Raw genomic sequence first — 18,087 nt, 5'->3', positions numbered from 1 at the left:
TAGAACTCACCAGTAAAGCGATCTGGTCCTGGATATTGATAGATTTTTACAGTTAAAATATATAAACAATGCTTAAATTACTTCTGGGTAAACACTGCTCACTGTGGCACCTAGCAGACAACTATGATCAGTTTTATTTCTATTGTTCCAATATCAAAACCCTGTGCAACTCTCCCAAGTGATAGGATCGGGAGATCCACACCCAAGTTTTCCCCAGTCCTGTTCATTCATTTACAAATAACAACTTTTGACCCTATTTGTTGCGGTTTGGCTAAACTGCTATAACAAAGAGAGGCTAAAACACAAGGTATTAAACTAAGTTAATTTATTTCTCCCTCATAAAACAGTCTACTGCTAAGTGTGCTCACCTCCACATGTGCTTCCAGCCTGCTGGATGTGGGGGTGAAAGTCCCCAGCAAGTGGCTTCACATTTTAGGTGATGATCTAGAAGTGGCACACATCATTTGTGCACATCCCATCAGCCCAAACTTAGACACAAAGTCACATCCACTGCAAGGCAAACTGAGATACAAGGACTAGCTAGGCTGCGATGTATGCACCCAGTTAAAACCTGGGGTTCCCCTTCTAAAAGAAAGAGTAAAAAATGGATACAGAAGGCAATTTATAGCCTAATCTATGCTGTCCTGAACATGCTTTAGAATATTATCTCCAAATTCTGTCTGTCTAGCCTGCCTCTCCTTCCTGCACCCACTACTTCCACTCCACCCTCCTCCACTTTACTTTCTCTCTGTTTAAATGCTGGATTCTCCATGGTTCTGGGCTTTGGCACTCTTCACCACTGGCTCAATATGCTTTTTGCCTGATCTCATCCATGTTATGATTTAAGTTCCAACCTTTATACTCATTTTTAACATCTACCCTGATCTTTAAACCCATATATATATATAAACATATATACATGCCACTGAGACTTATCTACTTTAAGTCCCAGAAATACCACAAACTCTACGATTCCTAAAGTGAATCCATGACCTTTTCCTACAAACTTGTTTCTTTTCCTGGAGTATTCACTATCATGGTAAGAACCACCTTCCAGGAACTGTGGAGACACTATGCAGTTCTTGTTTACTTCACATGTTATCAGTCACCAAATCTTTAGACCATAATGTTCCTAACATTTTCCACCTGTCCTTGCTACCACTACTTTCTTAGTTCAAGATTTTCATATGAAAATTCTAATGCAAGCTAGCCTCATCCACCAGAGGGCAGAGAGTAGAAGCAAGAAGAACTACAATTCTGCAGCCTGTAGAACGAAAACCACATTAAAAGAAAGACAGACAGACAAAATGAAAAGGCAGAGGACTATGTACCAGATGAAGGAACAAGATAAAACCCCAGAAAAAACAACTAAAAGAAGTGGAGATAGATGATAGGCAACCTTCCAGAAAAAGAATTCAGAATAATGGTAGTGAATATGATCCAGGACCTCGGAAAAAGAATGGAGGCAAAGATTGAGAAGATGCAAGAAATGTTTAACAAAGACTTAGAAGAATTAAAGAACAAACACCTAGAAGAACTAAAGAACAAACAAACAGAGATGACCAATACAATAACTGAAATGAAAAATACACAGAAAGAATCAATAGCAGAATAACTGAGGCAGAAGAACGGATAAGTGACCTGGAAGACAGAATGGAGGAATTCACTGCCACAGAGCAGAATAAAGAAAAAATAGTGAAAAGAAATGAAGACAGCCTAAGAGACCTCTGGGACAACATTAAATGCACCAACATTCGCATTATAGGGGTCCCAGAAGGAGAAGAGAGAAAGGACCAGAGAAAATATCTGAAGAGATTATAGTTGAAAACTTCCCTAACATGGGAAAGGAAATAGCCACCCAAGTCTAGGAAGCACAGAGTCCCAGTCAGGATAAACCGAAGGAGAAACACACTGAGACACAGAGTAATCAAACTGACGAAAATTAAAGACAAAGAAAAATTATTAAAAGCAACAAGGGGAAAACGACAAATAACATACAAGGGAACACCCATAAGGTTAACAGCTGATTTCTCAGCAGAAACTCTACAAGCCAGAAGGGAATGGCACGATATATTTAAAGTGATGAAAGGGAAGAACCTACAACAAAGATTACTCTACCAAGCAAGGATCTCATTCAGATTCGATGGAGAAATCAAAAGCTTTACAGACAAGCAAAAGCTAAGAGAATTCAGCACCACCAAACCAGCTCTACAACAAATGCTAAAGGAACTTCTCTAAGTGGGAAACACAAGAGAAGAAAAGGACCTACCAAAACAAACCCAAAACAATTAAGAAAATGGTAATAGCAACATACATATCAATAATTATCTTAAATGTGAATGGATTAAATGCTCCAACCAAAAGACAGGCTAGCTGAACGGATACAAAATCAAGACCCATATATATGCTGTCTACAAGAGACCCACTTCAGACCTAGGGACACATACAGACTGAAAGTGAGGGGATGGAAAAAGATATTCCATGCAAATGGAAATCGAAAGAAAGCTGGAGTAGCCAATACTCATATCAGATAAAATAGACTTTAAAATAATGTTACAAGAGACAAGGAAGGACACTACATAATGATCAAGGGATCAATCCAAGAAGAAGATGTAACAATTATAAATATATATGTACCCAACATAGGAGCACCTCAATACATAAGGCAAATGCTAACAGCTATAAAAGAGGAAATCGACAGCAACACAATAATAGTGGGGGGCTTTAACACCTCACTTACACCAATGGACAGATCATCCAAACACAAAATTATTAAGGAGACAGAGCTTTAAGTGACACAATAGACCAGATAGATTTAACTGATATTTATAGGACATTCCATTTGAAAACAGCAGATTACACTTTCTTTTCAAGTGCACATGGAACATTCTCTAGGATAGATCACATCTTGGGGCACAAATCAAGCCTCGGAAAATTTAAGAAAATTGCAATCGTATCAAGCATCCTTTCTGACCACAATGCTATGAGACTGGAAAGCAATTACAGGAAAAAAAACTGTAAAAAACACAAATACATGGAGGCTAAATGGTGCACTACTAAATAACCAAGGGATCACTGAAGAAATCAAAGAAGAAATAAAAAAATACATAGAAACAAATGACAACAAAAACACAACAACCCAAAACCTCTGGGACGCAGCAAAAGCAGTTCTAAGAAGGAAGTTTATAGCAATACAATCTCACCTCAAGAAACAAGAAAAATCTCAAACAATCTAACCCTACTACACCTAAAGCAACTAGAGAAAGAAGAACAAAGAAAACCCAGTCAGTACAAGGAAAGAAATCATAAAGATCAGAGCAGAAATAAATGAAATAGAAACGAAGACAACAATAGCAAAGATCAATAAAACTAAAAGCTGGTTCTTTGAAAGCTGGTTCTTTCTTGCCTCTGCGACCTCACATTGCTGCTTCTGCTTGGAAAGGTACTCCAGTTCTGTGTTAGATTCTTGGACACTAAGTTGCTAAGATTCAACTCAAGTGTCAACTGCTTTTTGAAGTTACATTTGTGGTACCTAAAGTTGTAATGACATCCTTGTTTATAACACACTATGCCCTTGACTCCCAGGACCACACGTGACCTCTTCTTCCTTTAGATCTCTGCTGTTACATATAAACTCCTGTCACAGCAATCACAACACTCTGTGCACTTGTTTTACATTTTACTAAATATGGTGATAGCAGTAACCAAGTTTATCAGTCTCTCAAATCACAAGGCCTTGCACAGTGTCAGTAACAGGCTATCAAATGATATTACAAAAATTAAATGTTTTTTAAAATTAATTGATATAGACAGGGACTGTACACATACAATAAAGGACTAGGTCAGGACTAGGCTCACCTGCTTATAGTTACAGCATGGTTCAGGCTGTGATAGTTTCCTGGAGGAGGAAAAGGTTGCTACAGCCAAGTTAAGTGGCCCAAGTAGAGAGACAGGCCATTTGTCATTCTAGAGAGTAAAAAAGCTTTAAGGCCTCACCAGTAATTTCTTCATTTTCAAAGGTTACAGTTTTAGACAATCAAGTATTATTTGATAGTAAGTTGCAGAATATGGGGAATGTTTAAAAAAATTCATCATACTATCTCTGCCCTTGAATAGAATAGTTTACAATGTAGCTAGAAAGATAAGCTATACTGGCATGAAACAAGAGTGTATCTTTATCTACTTCTTACTTCAGATAGCCCAATTCTGCTTTATACCACCAGTTTTGCGTGTGTGTGGTTTTTTTAAATTACCACCAGTTCTTAATCTGGACAAATAGGCCAGAAAACTGGATTAGTAACATTTTAAGAATGAAACTGTTAAACTTGTACTGAGGTTATCTGACATTATCTTGACAAAAGGCTTTTGTGGCAAAGATGATGATTATAATTATACTAATCAATTGTTAGAACACTAAGCAACTTTGTTTCAATGCAAAATTTATCAAATCAATTAAAAAATTAGCATTTAGATACACACATGACATCTTGGTGGACATTTCTGTATATGTTGCTAGATACTGTTTCACAACCTTAGAATATAACCACTATCTCAGAAATAAAAATTTAGCAACCATGGTTTGGTATATTCAACTCACTTTTGGAAAGAAAGTGGGTTAGAATCAAGTACAAAAGGAATGCCTGAATAAATATACCTGATATTAAATGTCCCACAAGGACTCTTAAAATGTAAAGGAACAAAGCAATTCTTTGTGCTCTCCCTTTAACCATTTGATTAACTCTTATTCAGTTGTTTCCGTGAAGCCCTTCTGGAATTTCCAGGACAGTTGGCTCCCCCTCTTCCTGTATGCCCCCTGGCACGTTGCTGATCATACTTCAAGGTGTATATTGGGTTGGTCAAAAACTTCGTTCGGTTTTAAGTAAAAATAAAACACACATTTTTCATTTTCACCAAGAACTTTTTTGAATGGATTCATTAACCAAATGAACTTTTTGGCCAACCCAATACTACAGCTTGGCTCATCCAAAGTCTAGCACAACCCCCTTTTTTTTGTGCTTTCCTCTCCTATAGAGGCTGAAAAGACACTGAATCCCCAGACTCCCTTAAAGCTACAGGTGGCCATCTGGCACAAAATTGGCACCTCTCGTGGATAGCTTTCCTTTTCCAATAGAGCCTCAGGGAGGAGAGTGTCCTTAGCTCTTTCCCTTCTCCCTGCCCAGAAGAGACACAATGCCTGGAGGTTCCACAGTCATCCTGCAACCGTAAGGAGTGGGGAAGACAGGGGAGAAGAGAGTGCGGGGCGCTGAGGACAAGCGGAGCCAGCTGCTCAGCCCGGGACTGCGTACCTGCAGGCATTTCATTAAAAGCCACTTGTTTCTTTCCTAAGTTGAGATATAATTGACATAGACCATTATATTAGTTTTAGGTGTACAACATGATGATTTTGATATATGTATATATTGCAAAATTTACCACAATAAGGTTAGTTAACATCCATCACTGTAGAGTTACAAAGTTTTTTTCCTTATGTGAGAGCTTTTAAGCCTTCCTGTCTTCACAGCTTTCAGATATATAATACAGTACTAAGGATAGCTACCGTGCTGTTGTTGCATCCCCAGGACTGACTCACCTGATAATTCTAAGTCTCTACCTTTTGACCCCACACACCCTCCACCTACCCGCCTGCCTCTGGCAACCATCAATCTAATCTGTTCTCTGTATCTGAGTTTGTTTTGTTTTTGTTGTAGATTCCATATATAAGTGAGATCATACGGTATTTTTCTCTGACTTATTTCATTTAGCGTAATGCCTTCAAGGTCCATCCATGTTGTCACCTGGAGATTATCATACTAAGTGAAGTCAAAGACAAATTTATGGTTTCACTTTTATGTGGAATCTAAAAAATAGTAGAAATGAATTTATTTACAAAACAGAAACAGACTCACAGACATAGAAAACAAACTTATGGTTACCAAAGGGGAAGGGTGAGGAGGGATAAATTGGGAGTATGGGATTAACAGATGCACCTACCATATATAAAATAGATAAATAACAAGGATGTATGTATAGCACAGGGAACTATATTCAATATCTTGTAAGGGAAAAGAATTTTAAAAAGTATATAGATATACACACACATATATATGTATAACCAGATCACTTTGCTGTACACCTGAAACTAACACAATATTGTAAATCAACTATACTTCAATTTAAAAAACTTGTGAATCACTATATTGTACACCTGTAACTTATATAATACTGTACATCAACTACACTTCAAAAAAAGAAAAAGCAGGTGGTGTGGTTCAAGGACATACTGAACCTGGCCACCCAATTTTACCACAAATTAGCTGTGTAACTTTAGGCAAGTTCCTTAACCTCTCTGTGCTACTTTCTACAAATAAAATGGTAAACCTAACATGATTTCGGCAGAAACTCCTGGATCAAAAATTCTCTTAATCTTTCTTAAAAATAAGAACTAATTATACAATGGAATATTATTCAGCCATGAAAAAGAAGAGCCACTTTCTTGTTTAAATCTCTGTAGTAGGAGTTTTTGTTAGTTGAACCCTACTTCTCTTACAGCACTTGTCATAGTCCTTAATTATCTGTTAACTGTGCTTCATTGGCTATGAAACCATAGGACCAGGTGTTAAATCTTGCTTTTCTAACTTCAGTGCCACGCTCCTCATCTGCACCCCCTCTGCCTCTCTAAACAACGTGCTAACCATGCAACAGGGAATGACATGTATTCTACATTTCTCTTCATTTTATTCCTCATTTGGAGACAGCGACTACAGTTCATTTTCAGTTGCATATATAATGGTCTTAGATTTGTTCTTATGTTACCCCTTGTGAAAATATGACTTTTTAACATCTCCATGGCAGTCATAGCTAGCAAAAATAGAAAGATCATTTCAAGGTTTCAGAGAGAAATTCATCATGGAAATATAGGGATGGGAGAAAGTATAAATGAGCCTTCAAATTACTTCTCTCTGAAGACATTCAGATAGTGAGCCAATATATTACCTGTGATGTGGTACATTGTAAGTTTTGGATGAAAAAGTTTGTTTGTATTTGAAACAGTCATTTTCATAAAACTTGTTTTTCAGGGAACCCTCATTCTTGCAGCAAGTATTCCCTTTTCTGAGAAATACATCAAAGTTATCTGCGTCAATCCTAACTGGTCTTAGTATTTACTGAGAATTTATGATGAGCTCAGTATTGCCGCCAATGACTTGCATACAGTATCTCTTCTAACTACTTGGCTACACTGAGAGGCAGTGTAATGTAGTGGTTACAGAAACAAGCTCTGGAGCCAAAGTGATGGGGTTTGAATCCTAACTCTCCTCCTATCGAGCTGTGTGATCCTGGGAAAGCTTCCTAATGCCCTGGGCCTCAGTTTCCCCAATGGTAAAATGGGGGATAAAAATCGTACCTACTTCATAGGATTACTGTGATGATTAAGTGAATTAATATATGTAAAGCACTTAAATGACATTTCCTATGTATAAGTACTATTTTAACTATGAGCTAATTTACCTGCTCATCAACTCTATGTGATAAGTACTGGCCCCATGTTGCAGAAGAGGATGCTTAGACTGAGATGATAAGGAATTTATTCAAAGCCACAAAGCTATTAGGAAGGAGAACTCAGAACCAAACTTGGGGGTGTGTGATGCCACAACACACAGTTTATGTCACCAACAGAAACTATCTAAAATAATGATGCACTCCAGTCTAAAAGAGCTAAATAGATAAAAAAAACAATGAGATTACAATGGGCATACTTGTGGATGAGATTTGTGAGATATATCAAAACAGTGTAACAACTGGTTTCTTCAGTTATTTAGGGGGGTAAGTTTTCTAGCTGTATCAATTCTGCTAGTCCTTTTCTAACGCAGTTTCTTAAACTAAGGCAATTCAGAAAGGCATTGCTCAGTTCTTTGCAGGTCATCTGTCCTAAAATTTTTTTGAAACCAAACCTGCCCATGTTATATGGAACAGAACTCTGGGGATTCCAAGTAATCATAAAATGTGTGCTTGAGAATGTCTAAAACTGTTTAGATTTTACTGGGAGTGGAATAGTGAGTAATTTGAGTAAAAAAAAGTTTCTACCTACCAGCACACCTACTTATTTAGGCTGAAAAGGGTTGACTTCTAAGCCCTTATATCTTACACACTTGATTCTCAATTCAAGCAGCAAAATCTGTACCGTAGATACTTCCTGAGGATTTGACAATGCTGGTATTTGAGAGGGGTATTCAAATTTTATTATTAACTGGCCGCTTGATTTTTTTTTTAAAGAACTCTTTTTTAAAAAATTAATTAATTAATTAATTTAATTTTGGTTGTGTTGGGTCTTCGTTTCTGTGTGAGGGTTTTCTCTAGTTGCGGCAAGCGGGGGTCACTCTTCATTGCGGTGTGCGGGCCTTTCACTGTCACGGCCTCTCTTGTTGTGGAGCACAGGCTCCAGACGCGCAGGCTCAGTAGTTGTGGCTCACGGGCCTAGCTGCTCCGCGGCATGTGGGATCTTCCCAGACCAGGGCTCGAACCCATGTTCCCTGCATTGGCAGGCAGATTCTCAACCACTGCGCCACCAGGGAAGCCCAGGCTGCTTGATTTTTTAAAATACAGCACAGAAAATACATTGGGCAAAATCATCAATGTTATCAGATAAGGTGGTTTTCTGTATTTTCTTAACAGACTGATTTTTAGTACTTTTTATTCTCTACAGCAATTGTACATAAGACGTTAATCATTTTGACTTTCTTTTTATAAAAGGAAGGTTGTTGAGTAAATCTTTGTTTCTCACTCATTTATCCCACACAATGAATGTACAGAGTGGTCTGAAACAGCTGTGCGTCACTAACATCAGAGTTGCACAAGCATCAGTGGTTACATATTTCCGTCGTAAGGTTACAGCAGATATCCTAAGGAGGTAAATTCTTTGACACAGTATGAAGCAGAGAAATGATGGAAAACAAAAAAACAAAGTTTCTTTTGGACTTTCCTCTCTCAGATATAGCTTAGTATATCACTAACCACAAATGGGTTTATAATAACAAATGGGTTTATAATAACAAGTATATTGTCAGTTTGTTTCTGTAATCTAAGAATAAAACAGTAATTATAAAATGTTTTAAAAACTTTCATTAAATTTTCAGTTCATGAGATTTGTGATTCTCATGCTGGGGTAATTTTTCTATTTATTTGTTTAAAAGAATTCTTGTTTTAATAGGTGGTTGACTGGTCATTTTTTTTTTTAATTAATTAATTAATTAATTTATTTATTTATTTTTGGCTGTGTTGGGTCCCCGCTTCTGTGCGAGGGCCTTCCCCAGTTGCGGAGAGCGGGGGCCACTCTTCATCGCGGTGCGCGGGCCTCTCACTATCGCGGCCTCTCCCGCTGCGGAGCACAGGCTCCAGACGCGCAGGCTCAGCAGTTGCGGCTCATGGGCCCAGCTGCTCCGCGGCACGTGGGATCCTCCCAGACCAGGGCCCGAACCCGCGTCCCCTGCATTGGCAGGCAGACTCTCAACCACTGCGCCACCAGGGAAGCCCCTGACTGGTCATTTTTAATAGCAATATATAGTATATAAGGGACAGAGTATACAATGCACTAGAGTAAATGACTGAAAGCTTACCTGTCTAAATTCTAAATGATAGCAAACTTAAAGGTTAACTTGTATTATCTTTTAAAGATGTTAAGTATTTCCCCTTTCCCCACAATATCCTTTAGCGGATTATTTAGAAACAGTTTTCCTTAGAAAATAAGGATACTTGACTTCTTAAAAGCCTTTATTATCAAAGGAATTACATAGATTTAAAGAATTTTAATAAATATTATAGAAATTTAGTATATATTAAATACTATATACTATACTGTTAAAGGAAATGTCTAACATGATAGTGTATTAATGCTACAGGTAAACTATTCTCTTAGAGAATTGTTTCTTTAACTACACAGAAACTAGATGATGTCAAATTATATGTAACTGTGAAAAATAAATGAATTTTGGACTTATGAACATCCATTGGCTGTAATATTATAGTTCAAGAGTACCACTTCAAGATTAACTCTCTTCTAAATAATGTGTTCATGCAACACTGCTATTATTCGGGCATTTGAGATTCTAATCAGGAAGATCAGTTCAGTAATATTTTTATATATCTTTTAAATATCTCTTTTATTCCAAAAATTTCCTGTTAAGATTTTTTTAGGGCAAAGAAGGAGGAACCTTATTCAACTGTGAGATAATTACGATTCAAAATGACAGGTGCTTACACAGTCTGACTGTTTTTGCTTTCATAACATCAGGCTGAAGTCTGTTAGGCTTGGCCTTTTTAATGACTGCTGTGCAGCTGCCACTTCTTCTGTTTCATACTCTCACTTGGGCTTCTTACTCCCTGGGACCACTCAATTCCCCAGGATGCTTCTCGAGCCTGCATTTTTTACCTGCTTCATCAGTTTCCTTTCACCAGTTTTACTGATGTTTCTCATGTACTCTGGATTTGGTGAGAATACCAGCAGCTTTGTTCATTTCCCTTGCTTCTTGTTATTATTTAACAGTTCTATAGTTTTAGCTTAATTAATTAATTAATCTATTTATTGGCTGCATTGGGGCTTCATTGCTGCGCGTGAGCTTTTCTCTAGTTGCGGCGAGCGGGTGCTACTCTGTTGCAGTGTGCGGGCTTCTCATTGTGGTGGTTTCTCTTGTTGCAGAGCATGGGCTTCAGTAGTTGTGGCATGCGGGCTTCAGTAGTTGTGGCTCGCGGGCTCTAGAGCGCAGGCTCAGTAGTTGTGGCGCACGGGCTTAGTTGCTCTGCGGCATGTGGGATCCTCCCGGACCAGGGCTTGAACCTGTATCCCTTGCATTGGCAGGTGGATTCTTAACTACTGCGCCACCAGGGAAGCCTGTTTTAGCTTATTTTAAACGTTGTTTGTTTTGTATTTCAATTATTTGTTTAGATTTATTCACATACTGACTTCTTGCTTACCTCCTTCTTGCATCTCAGTCTGCACCTCTGGGTCTCATTTGTTTCTTCCTGAAAGCACATCCAACTCTTCACTCGTCTGTTGCTCAAGGTTACTGACCACTTCTGGGCTTCAAGCTGCCTTGGATCAACTCCTACCTTTCGCAACAGTCCTCTCTTGCTCGTGTTTGGGAACGTTTTCTTCTTCAACTTCATCCCACCTGCTTTCTGTCTCTCAAGGCTTCATTATAATTTCTTGTCTAACGAACTCTGCCGTCTTATGGTCTAAAACAGATGTTGATTCATTCATTTTAAAAACATCTTTTCTGTCATCAGAGGGCAAAAAGGGGATACCATGGCATGTGCTCAGACCTCAATCTTCAAGTGGAAGTCCCACAAGTGTTGTTAGCTACATTTTTTTTCATTCACGAATGTATCAATTAAAAATCAGGCCAAATATCTTTTACCTGCAGAAATATACATAATCATTTCTCATAGCTGTCCCTGACAACAAGTCTGAAAGCCACTCTCAAGTAGTAGAAAGAACATGGGTTTTTGAGTCTTATAACTTGGAGCAAATCTTGATTTCATTATATTCTGTTAGACTTCAGGTAGTTATTTAACCTCCTCAAGACAGATGGTCACCTCATCCATTAAATGGAGATGATTATACTTATGTATTTGGAGATTATATAAACAAAGATTATATTAGATTTCCCACAGATGTTACTTTCCTCTTTTGCTATATGGACAATAAAGAATTAAATGTTTTAAATTTTTACTTGTGTCATAAACTTCATCTTCCATTGCATTAAAATTAAAAAAAAAAGTCCAGTAAGTGATACAGCATATACCATAGTTTGATTTTATACATTCTACCATTCTTTTGTTTTCTATTAGTTGTGATCATACTGAGTTTTAAAATTTATTATTTTGGCTTTTTTCCTATGCTAATGATATACCAGTGGAATAATGCAGTCGACCCTTGAACAGCGTGGGGGCGGGTTAAGGGCGCTGACCCTCTGTGCAGTTGAAAATCCACTTGTAACTTATAGTCGGCCTTTCATATCTGCAGTTCCTCCACATTTGTGGATTCAACCAACCATGCATCGTGCAGTATATGCAGCATTTACTACTGAATAAAATCTGTGTGTAAGTGGACTGGTTCAATACAAACCTTTGTTGTTCACGGATCAGTTGTATATTAGAGATGTCAACGAATCTGGAAAACTTCTAAACTACATACTTTTAAAATGAATTAATAGTAATTGATAAAGATTCTACTTTTGATAAAAGACAGAATAAACCAGATTTCATAATACAAACATTGACTGCACTTTAAAAAAGTGCACTGGAATAGCCTTATTTTAGCAATTAAGGATTTTTTAAAGAGCACAATTTCCCCCCTCAAAAATTTGGTTAACAGAACTACAGGGTACACATTAAAGGAGCTTATGCAAAAATAAAATCGAAGGAATTAATTTTGAAAAAAGAACTAAATTTTACGTTGCTTTCAAAAAGGTTAAAAAAAAACTTTCATCTAAAATAAATAACAGCTCTACATGGTTACAAATGATCTGCCATCAATATAGCCATCTCTGAATGTCACTTGTTTAGCTACAAAAATTAAGGATCAGACACAAATGAAAGAATATTATGGGCACAAGTAAAATTTACAAACTACTTAAAAGTCAGGAAACTCAACTTATAAGCAGTAATTCAGCAACACAGCACATATTTATAAAGACCCTTCTGGGATAACATATCAGGGGCCTAATGTACATTCAACTCAAGCCAGCTTTTCAGGAACTTATTTAATGTAGAAGATCCTTTCTTTAACAATGGAATCTTATAGCCACAAGGTCTCGGTGACCTAGAGCATCATGTTTTGGGAGTAAGAAATATGGAACAATAGTTCTGGCTCTCTCTATCATAAAAATAATTACATCTTGTTTTGTTTGTCCTAGGAGGAAAGAGAGGCTTATCAGAAAGAAATACCGTTCTGATCTATAGTCTGAGATCTGGCTAGGAGGGAGGAGCTTGCTGAGGGGCATCTCACTTAGTAAATGACCAGAGCCCTAAGCTAAAAAGGATCCCATGGAGGTTTTTATTTTCAGAGAAGAAAACCCTTGGCTAGATAGAAAACGTCAGGGAAAGAGGGAGAAAGAAGGGGAAGGAAGGAGCCATCCATTTCTTGTTTGTTTTTATTCTGACTTATGAATTTATTAATTTGTAACTGAGATATAGCTGACATATAATACTATTAGTTTAAGGTATACAACATAATGATTTGGTATGTTTATATACTGTGAAATGATTACCACAATAAGTTTAATTAATATCACCTCACATAGTTTCAAATTTTTTTTCCTTCAATGAGAACTTTAAAGATCTACCCTCTTAGCAACTTTCAAATATATCAGTAATACAGTATTAACTGTTTCTTTTGCTCTACACTTAGCAGATAGATTGAGGCCAGGGGAATTAAGTCAACACTGAGGAAGACAGCTGAGAAATATACAAAAAGAAATCAGATGCTGGTCACGTGGCCTATGCCAATGGACAAGCTGTGCCTCGGCCGTAGACCTATGTGAGTCAACACGATCTCTTTAATGCTTAAGCCTGTCTGAGCTGGGTTTAGTTACTTGCAATACAGAGTCCTAACCAATAAAATATTGAAATTATAAAAATTTTTCATGAAATGTAAATTAATATCTGTAGCCTGCGACAACCAGATTTTAACATAGTATGCAAAGATATTCCCCCAGGGATGAAATTATCCAGTAGTTTTCAAAGGTACTTTTTAATCTTTTCATGGGTGTTGGGGAGGAATAGACAGTAAGGAGAAAGACAGTGGCTGGAAATCTTTGTGAGTACATCCTTACCACAGATTCTGGATCCATTACAGTGGCAAAGAATAATATCCCCCTTTATTTTGGCTTTTCATATCAGTATGGTGTATAGTATGGAAAAACTCCTGTTGCTACATGCCAGAACTTCCCAACCCCTCCCCCTCCCCAAACTTTCAAAACCCACCACAACCACACATTTAAAGGAATCCGGTAGTTGTGTTTAACATGAAGGTATGGGTAAAACCCCTCGTTTTAGAGGACCTGAATTAACTGCTTTCAAACAGTATCTTTGAAAAGTTGTCAATAAAGTGTTGAGACAAATGTGCTACTTTCTTTCTCAATGTTCTCCAAATCTTACTGAAGTTGAATCTATGAAGCATAAAATCCTCTTTAGTCTTAGAGGTAATAAAAGCTACTATTTATTGAGTACTTATTATGTGTCAGATACTGTGGCAAAACGCTTCATATACATTTACTCATTTAATTTCTAATTCTTTCTTGCTTCTTTTAGCAGGGCTTATTTTTAAAATTCCAAATGAAATGTTACCAACAGCACTTTCCAGAGTATGGCAATGAGATGATAACCTTGGGATTGATACTGGTGCCTTATTTTATGAAGATTTCTTGTCTTCCAAGATTTGCAGGTCCCATCTCATACACCTAGAATGGCTGCAACTGATTGGTTAATTTCTGAGGCTGGACGTTGAACTTCATCTAAGAGCTTGTAATAGCAAAGGCAAAACATTGGAAAACTCCAAATTTACCATGATCTCAATCACATCAAGAAACCAGATGACTTGGAAAGCCCTTACAGCAATCTGCCTCTAATAATCTTGCTCAGTACGTACTACAGAAAATGAAGTTTATACAAATTTCAAACCAGCGTTACTCAAAGCGTGGTATGTGAATATGGTACCAGTCTGCAAACTGTTACTAGCATGGGACAGCATTTTCTATATTACTAATTATTAACTACAATGCCTAGATTGGCTAACTTTTTTTAAATAGCAAGATATTCTTGATGAAGGAGACTGTGTTGACTTATTTTCTAGCCCAACCTCTTTACCCACCATGAACTGGTAACAAACAGCTTGTGGACCAGCTGTTTTGAGCAACATTGCTCTAGACCTCAATTTTGGTATTACCTCTAGTTTTTCTGTCCCTGATGCCACACAAAATTTAAGTAAATTAACAACCAAATACTTAGCTTAAACAGTTACATAGTAATGGAAAAAGTAATAAAAATCAGCAATTGACCTCACCTTTGACAGAAGCAATTTCACACAGGAAACATGACCTTCATAGACGGCAGACAGAAGAGGTGTAATATGATGTTTATCTGGAGCCTATGAAATAATAGAGAGATAGATCACCTCATCCATTTTTCATTTATTCCTTCTTTCTAGATCTAATTAGGGAATACTCATAAATATTTCAAAATCAATGTTTACCCATTTTTAGCCTCTTAGGAGCTGCTAGAGGCCCGAGGCCACAAGAAGTTTCTCACTGGGAGTCAGCCTAGTGAAACAGATGGAGCAGGGCTTTGACCCCATCTCAAATCTGGGCTCTGCCACTTACTGCATGACTAATTACTTAACCTCTCTGAGCCTCAACTCCGCATTACTGTAGACGTGCCAATGAGGTGCAGGAAGGGAATCTCGAGAGGGGTGGAACATAGCCAATGAAGAGGTAAAAGATTGCCACAATTGGGCCACGTGACATGGTATTCCCTGAGATGTGAAAAGTTCATCTCACTTGCTGTCATGGTTACTTAAACATTTTTCTAAAACTCTGAAATGCAGTAGCTACAAAAGGCAAGAGTCAAGAGATGACTGCTGTCTGACTTTTGTCCAAAAATCCAGTTTAGATTTCTCATATGACTGCAGAGTCCTATGCTCCATTGGGTGATAGCTATTTGCCACCTACAGATAGTGCTAACTCTCATATTGCTTTAGAACTTGAAAAGGAAACATCTACCCCCCAGTTTTATCAGTTAAAAAAAAAAACAATTTGTTCTGATTAAAAAAAAAAATCACAACTATGTATTTCTAAGTTACAGAAATTTGGTATAATTTCAGACTATATTCTTACTTCATATGAGGTTTCCACCAGTAACTATTTTACAAATCTACAGAAAACAATTACCCAAAAGCATACAACAAGAATTTTTTCTAGAATGACAATGTTCTTTACATACATTAATATCTGCTCCTTTCAGCAGCAGAAATTCCAGTATTTCAAGCTGCCCACAATCTGCTGCATAATGAAGAGGCTTCCTTCCACCTTCTAGTGTCCGGTTGACATCTTCTCCCTTATAAAAGAAGCCAAATGAAAACAATATTCATAAGGATGGTAGACTGAAGAAGGGAAATGAGGCAACTGCTATTTTTACTTTCTTAAAGCTGCAAGGGTTTCATGAAAGAATTACATTTCTTGCAAAGTGAAATAAGTAACCAAGAACTTTAAATTCTGCACAAATAGCACACAGCATGACAGCAATTCAAATCATGATTAGTCAAGCTGAAAACAATAAAAAAATGCTAAATGTAATGAAATCTATTATTGTGCTCTATTTCTAAGGAGTTCAATCAGCACGATGTCAAGATGTGGCCACCAAAGACTGATGAGCTCAAATACTTAGATTTTACACAGATCATATGACATGTATTTTAATACTTCAGAGAAAGCATCACTACTTTGGTGGAGGCAGACATCATCATCACAAGGTAATGAGTATTAGCATTAAGAATTCATTTCGTTCATTCAGCATTGAAGCACTACTGTATGGCCGGCTCTGTGCACAGAGGGGACAATAGTGAGCAAAATCAGAAACGGCTGCTGACGGCATGGAGCTTACCATCCAGTGTGGGAGGCAGATTTTAATCAATAATCACATGACTAAACATAATGGAGATAACAATACCTACATCGAATGGAGTTGTGGTGAGGGTTAAACTAGATGATCCATGTAGAGCACTTAAGATATTATAGCTAATATTAATAGAAATATGATTAGCTATTATTATGTTATCTATGTACATATGAGATATACTCAAATAGTGAATGAAATCCATTACTCAGTCTTTTTAATGTTAAGGGTCACTACAAAGATAATGCATCAGTTTTTCAAACAATGAAGTTATTAAATTCAAACAATTTGAAATCTTTAAATATATAGAGGTATTTTTTTTTTCCGTTAAGGAAAATGTTTAACTCCAGGGTTTTATATCCTTCAGTAAGTATCAGAGTGAGCTATATCATCTTACTTATTATTCAAAGGCTGGTACTTAAAAAAAGAGCATTCCAAGAGGTGAGATCACCTGCCTGTCACAACAATCAGTGGAGGCATCAGAGCTTTAAGTCAGGAAACGAAATTACACAGAGTGTTCCCGAGTTCCAGGCCAGATGTATATTTCAAATATATTGTCTCTGTGGAGGATCAAGAATTTCATCAAAAATAATTGTCCTCTTTTGAATTACTCAATGATAAAACAACCCTTTTCTGTTAAGAGTACTTGAGTAATTCACAGCAGTAACTTCTAATGGGTTGTTTATTCAAGTCAACATGTGATATTTACAGTAAAATAGGGCCTCTTATAAAGTATATGAATATAGAAGGAAGGTGTATAACATGCTTAAGATCAACGAAGGCTGGGTTAGAGCTCCAATTCTACCAGTCAGTTGTAGGACCTTAGACTAGTTACCTTCTAAATCTTTGTTTTCTTATCTGTAAAATGGGACTAAAAATAAACCTCACTGGGTTTTAGTGTATCATCAAATGAGATAATCCATGTAAAGTATCTAACACAGTACCTCACAGGGTAATATGTTTAATAGAGGTTAAGTATTATTGCTGTGGATTCCTAATGTTGGTTTATACTGGTTCTAAAAGATTATCCAAAATTAGGTTAACGCAGCTTTCTGCATAATGGTTGAAATACAAAGATACGATTTATTATAATATACTTTATATTCAGAAACAAATTGAAACGTAAGGGAGACTTGGTGTACCACCTTAGTCTTTATTCACAACCGCAGAAATGTGAGGCTTTGAGGCAAAGAGGTACTGCTTCAAATGATTTGGATAAAACTAGTTTTCCTTTCATTATTATTTCCTTTCCATTAGTTACATTAACTGGAGAGGATTAACTGGATAGGTCTTTTCAGTGAAACAAAGTAAAGAAATAACTGCAGCAAGTATTCAATAAGATAGCTTTGTCAAAAAGATATTCTCCTGAGTCAAAATATGCAATATCTTCCTTCCTTACTTAGTACAAGCATGCAAAATGCATAT

At 37.0% G+C, this 18,087-nt stretch overlaps 1 protein-coding gene across 1 annotated transcript in view; it reads right to left on the bottom strand.

Annotated features, from left to right (window-relative positions):
- The window catches only part of MTPN (myotrophin), a 62,517-nt gene that overhangs the window by 9,483 nt on the left and 34,947 nt on the right, over positions 1–18,087 (bottom strand). Inside the window, exons 2-3 of the mRNA XM_036863320.1 lie at positions 15,991–16,104; positions 15,056–15,139 (exon numbers count right to left, since the gene is read on the bottom strand). Of these exons, the coding sequence (XP_036719215.1) occupies positions 15,056–15,139; positions 15,991–16,104 (198 nt within the window). The remainder of the gene's footprint in view (positions 1–15,055; positions 15,140–15,990; positions 16,105–18,087) is intronic.

The sequence above is a fragment of the Balaenoptera musculus genome, chromosome 9, assembly GCF_009873245.2.
Source record: "Balaenoptera musculus isolate JJ_BM4_2016_0621 chromosome 9, mBalMus1.pri.v3, whole genome shotgun sequence".
NCBI lineage: Eukaryota > Metazoa > Chordata > Mammalia > Artiodactyla > Balaenopteridae > Balaenoptera > Balaenoptera musculus.
The sequence above is the reverse complement of the archived record's forward strand: the minus strand, read 5'-3'. Positions and strand labels throughout refer to the sequence as shown.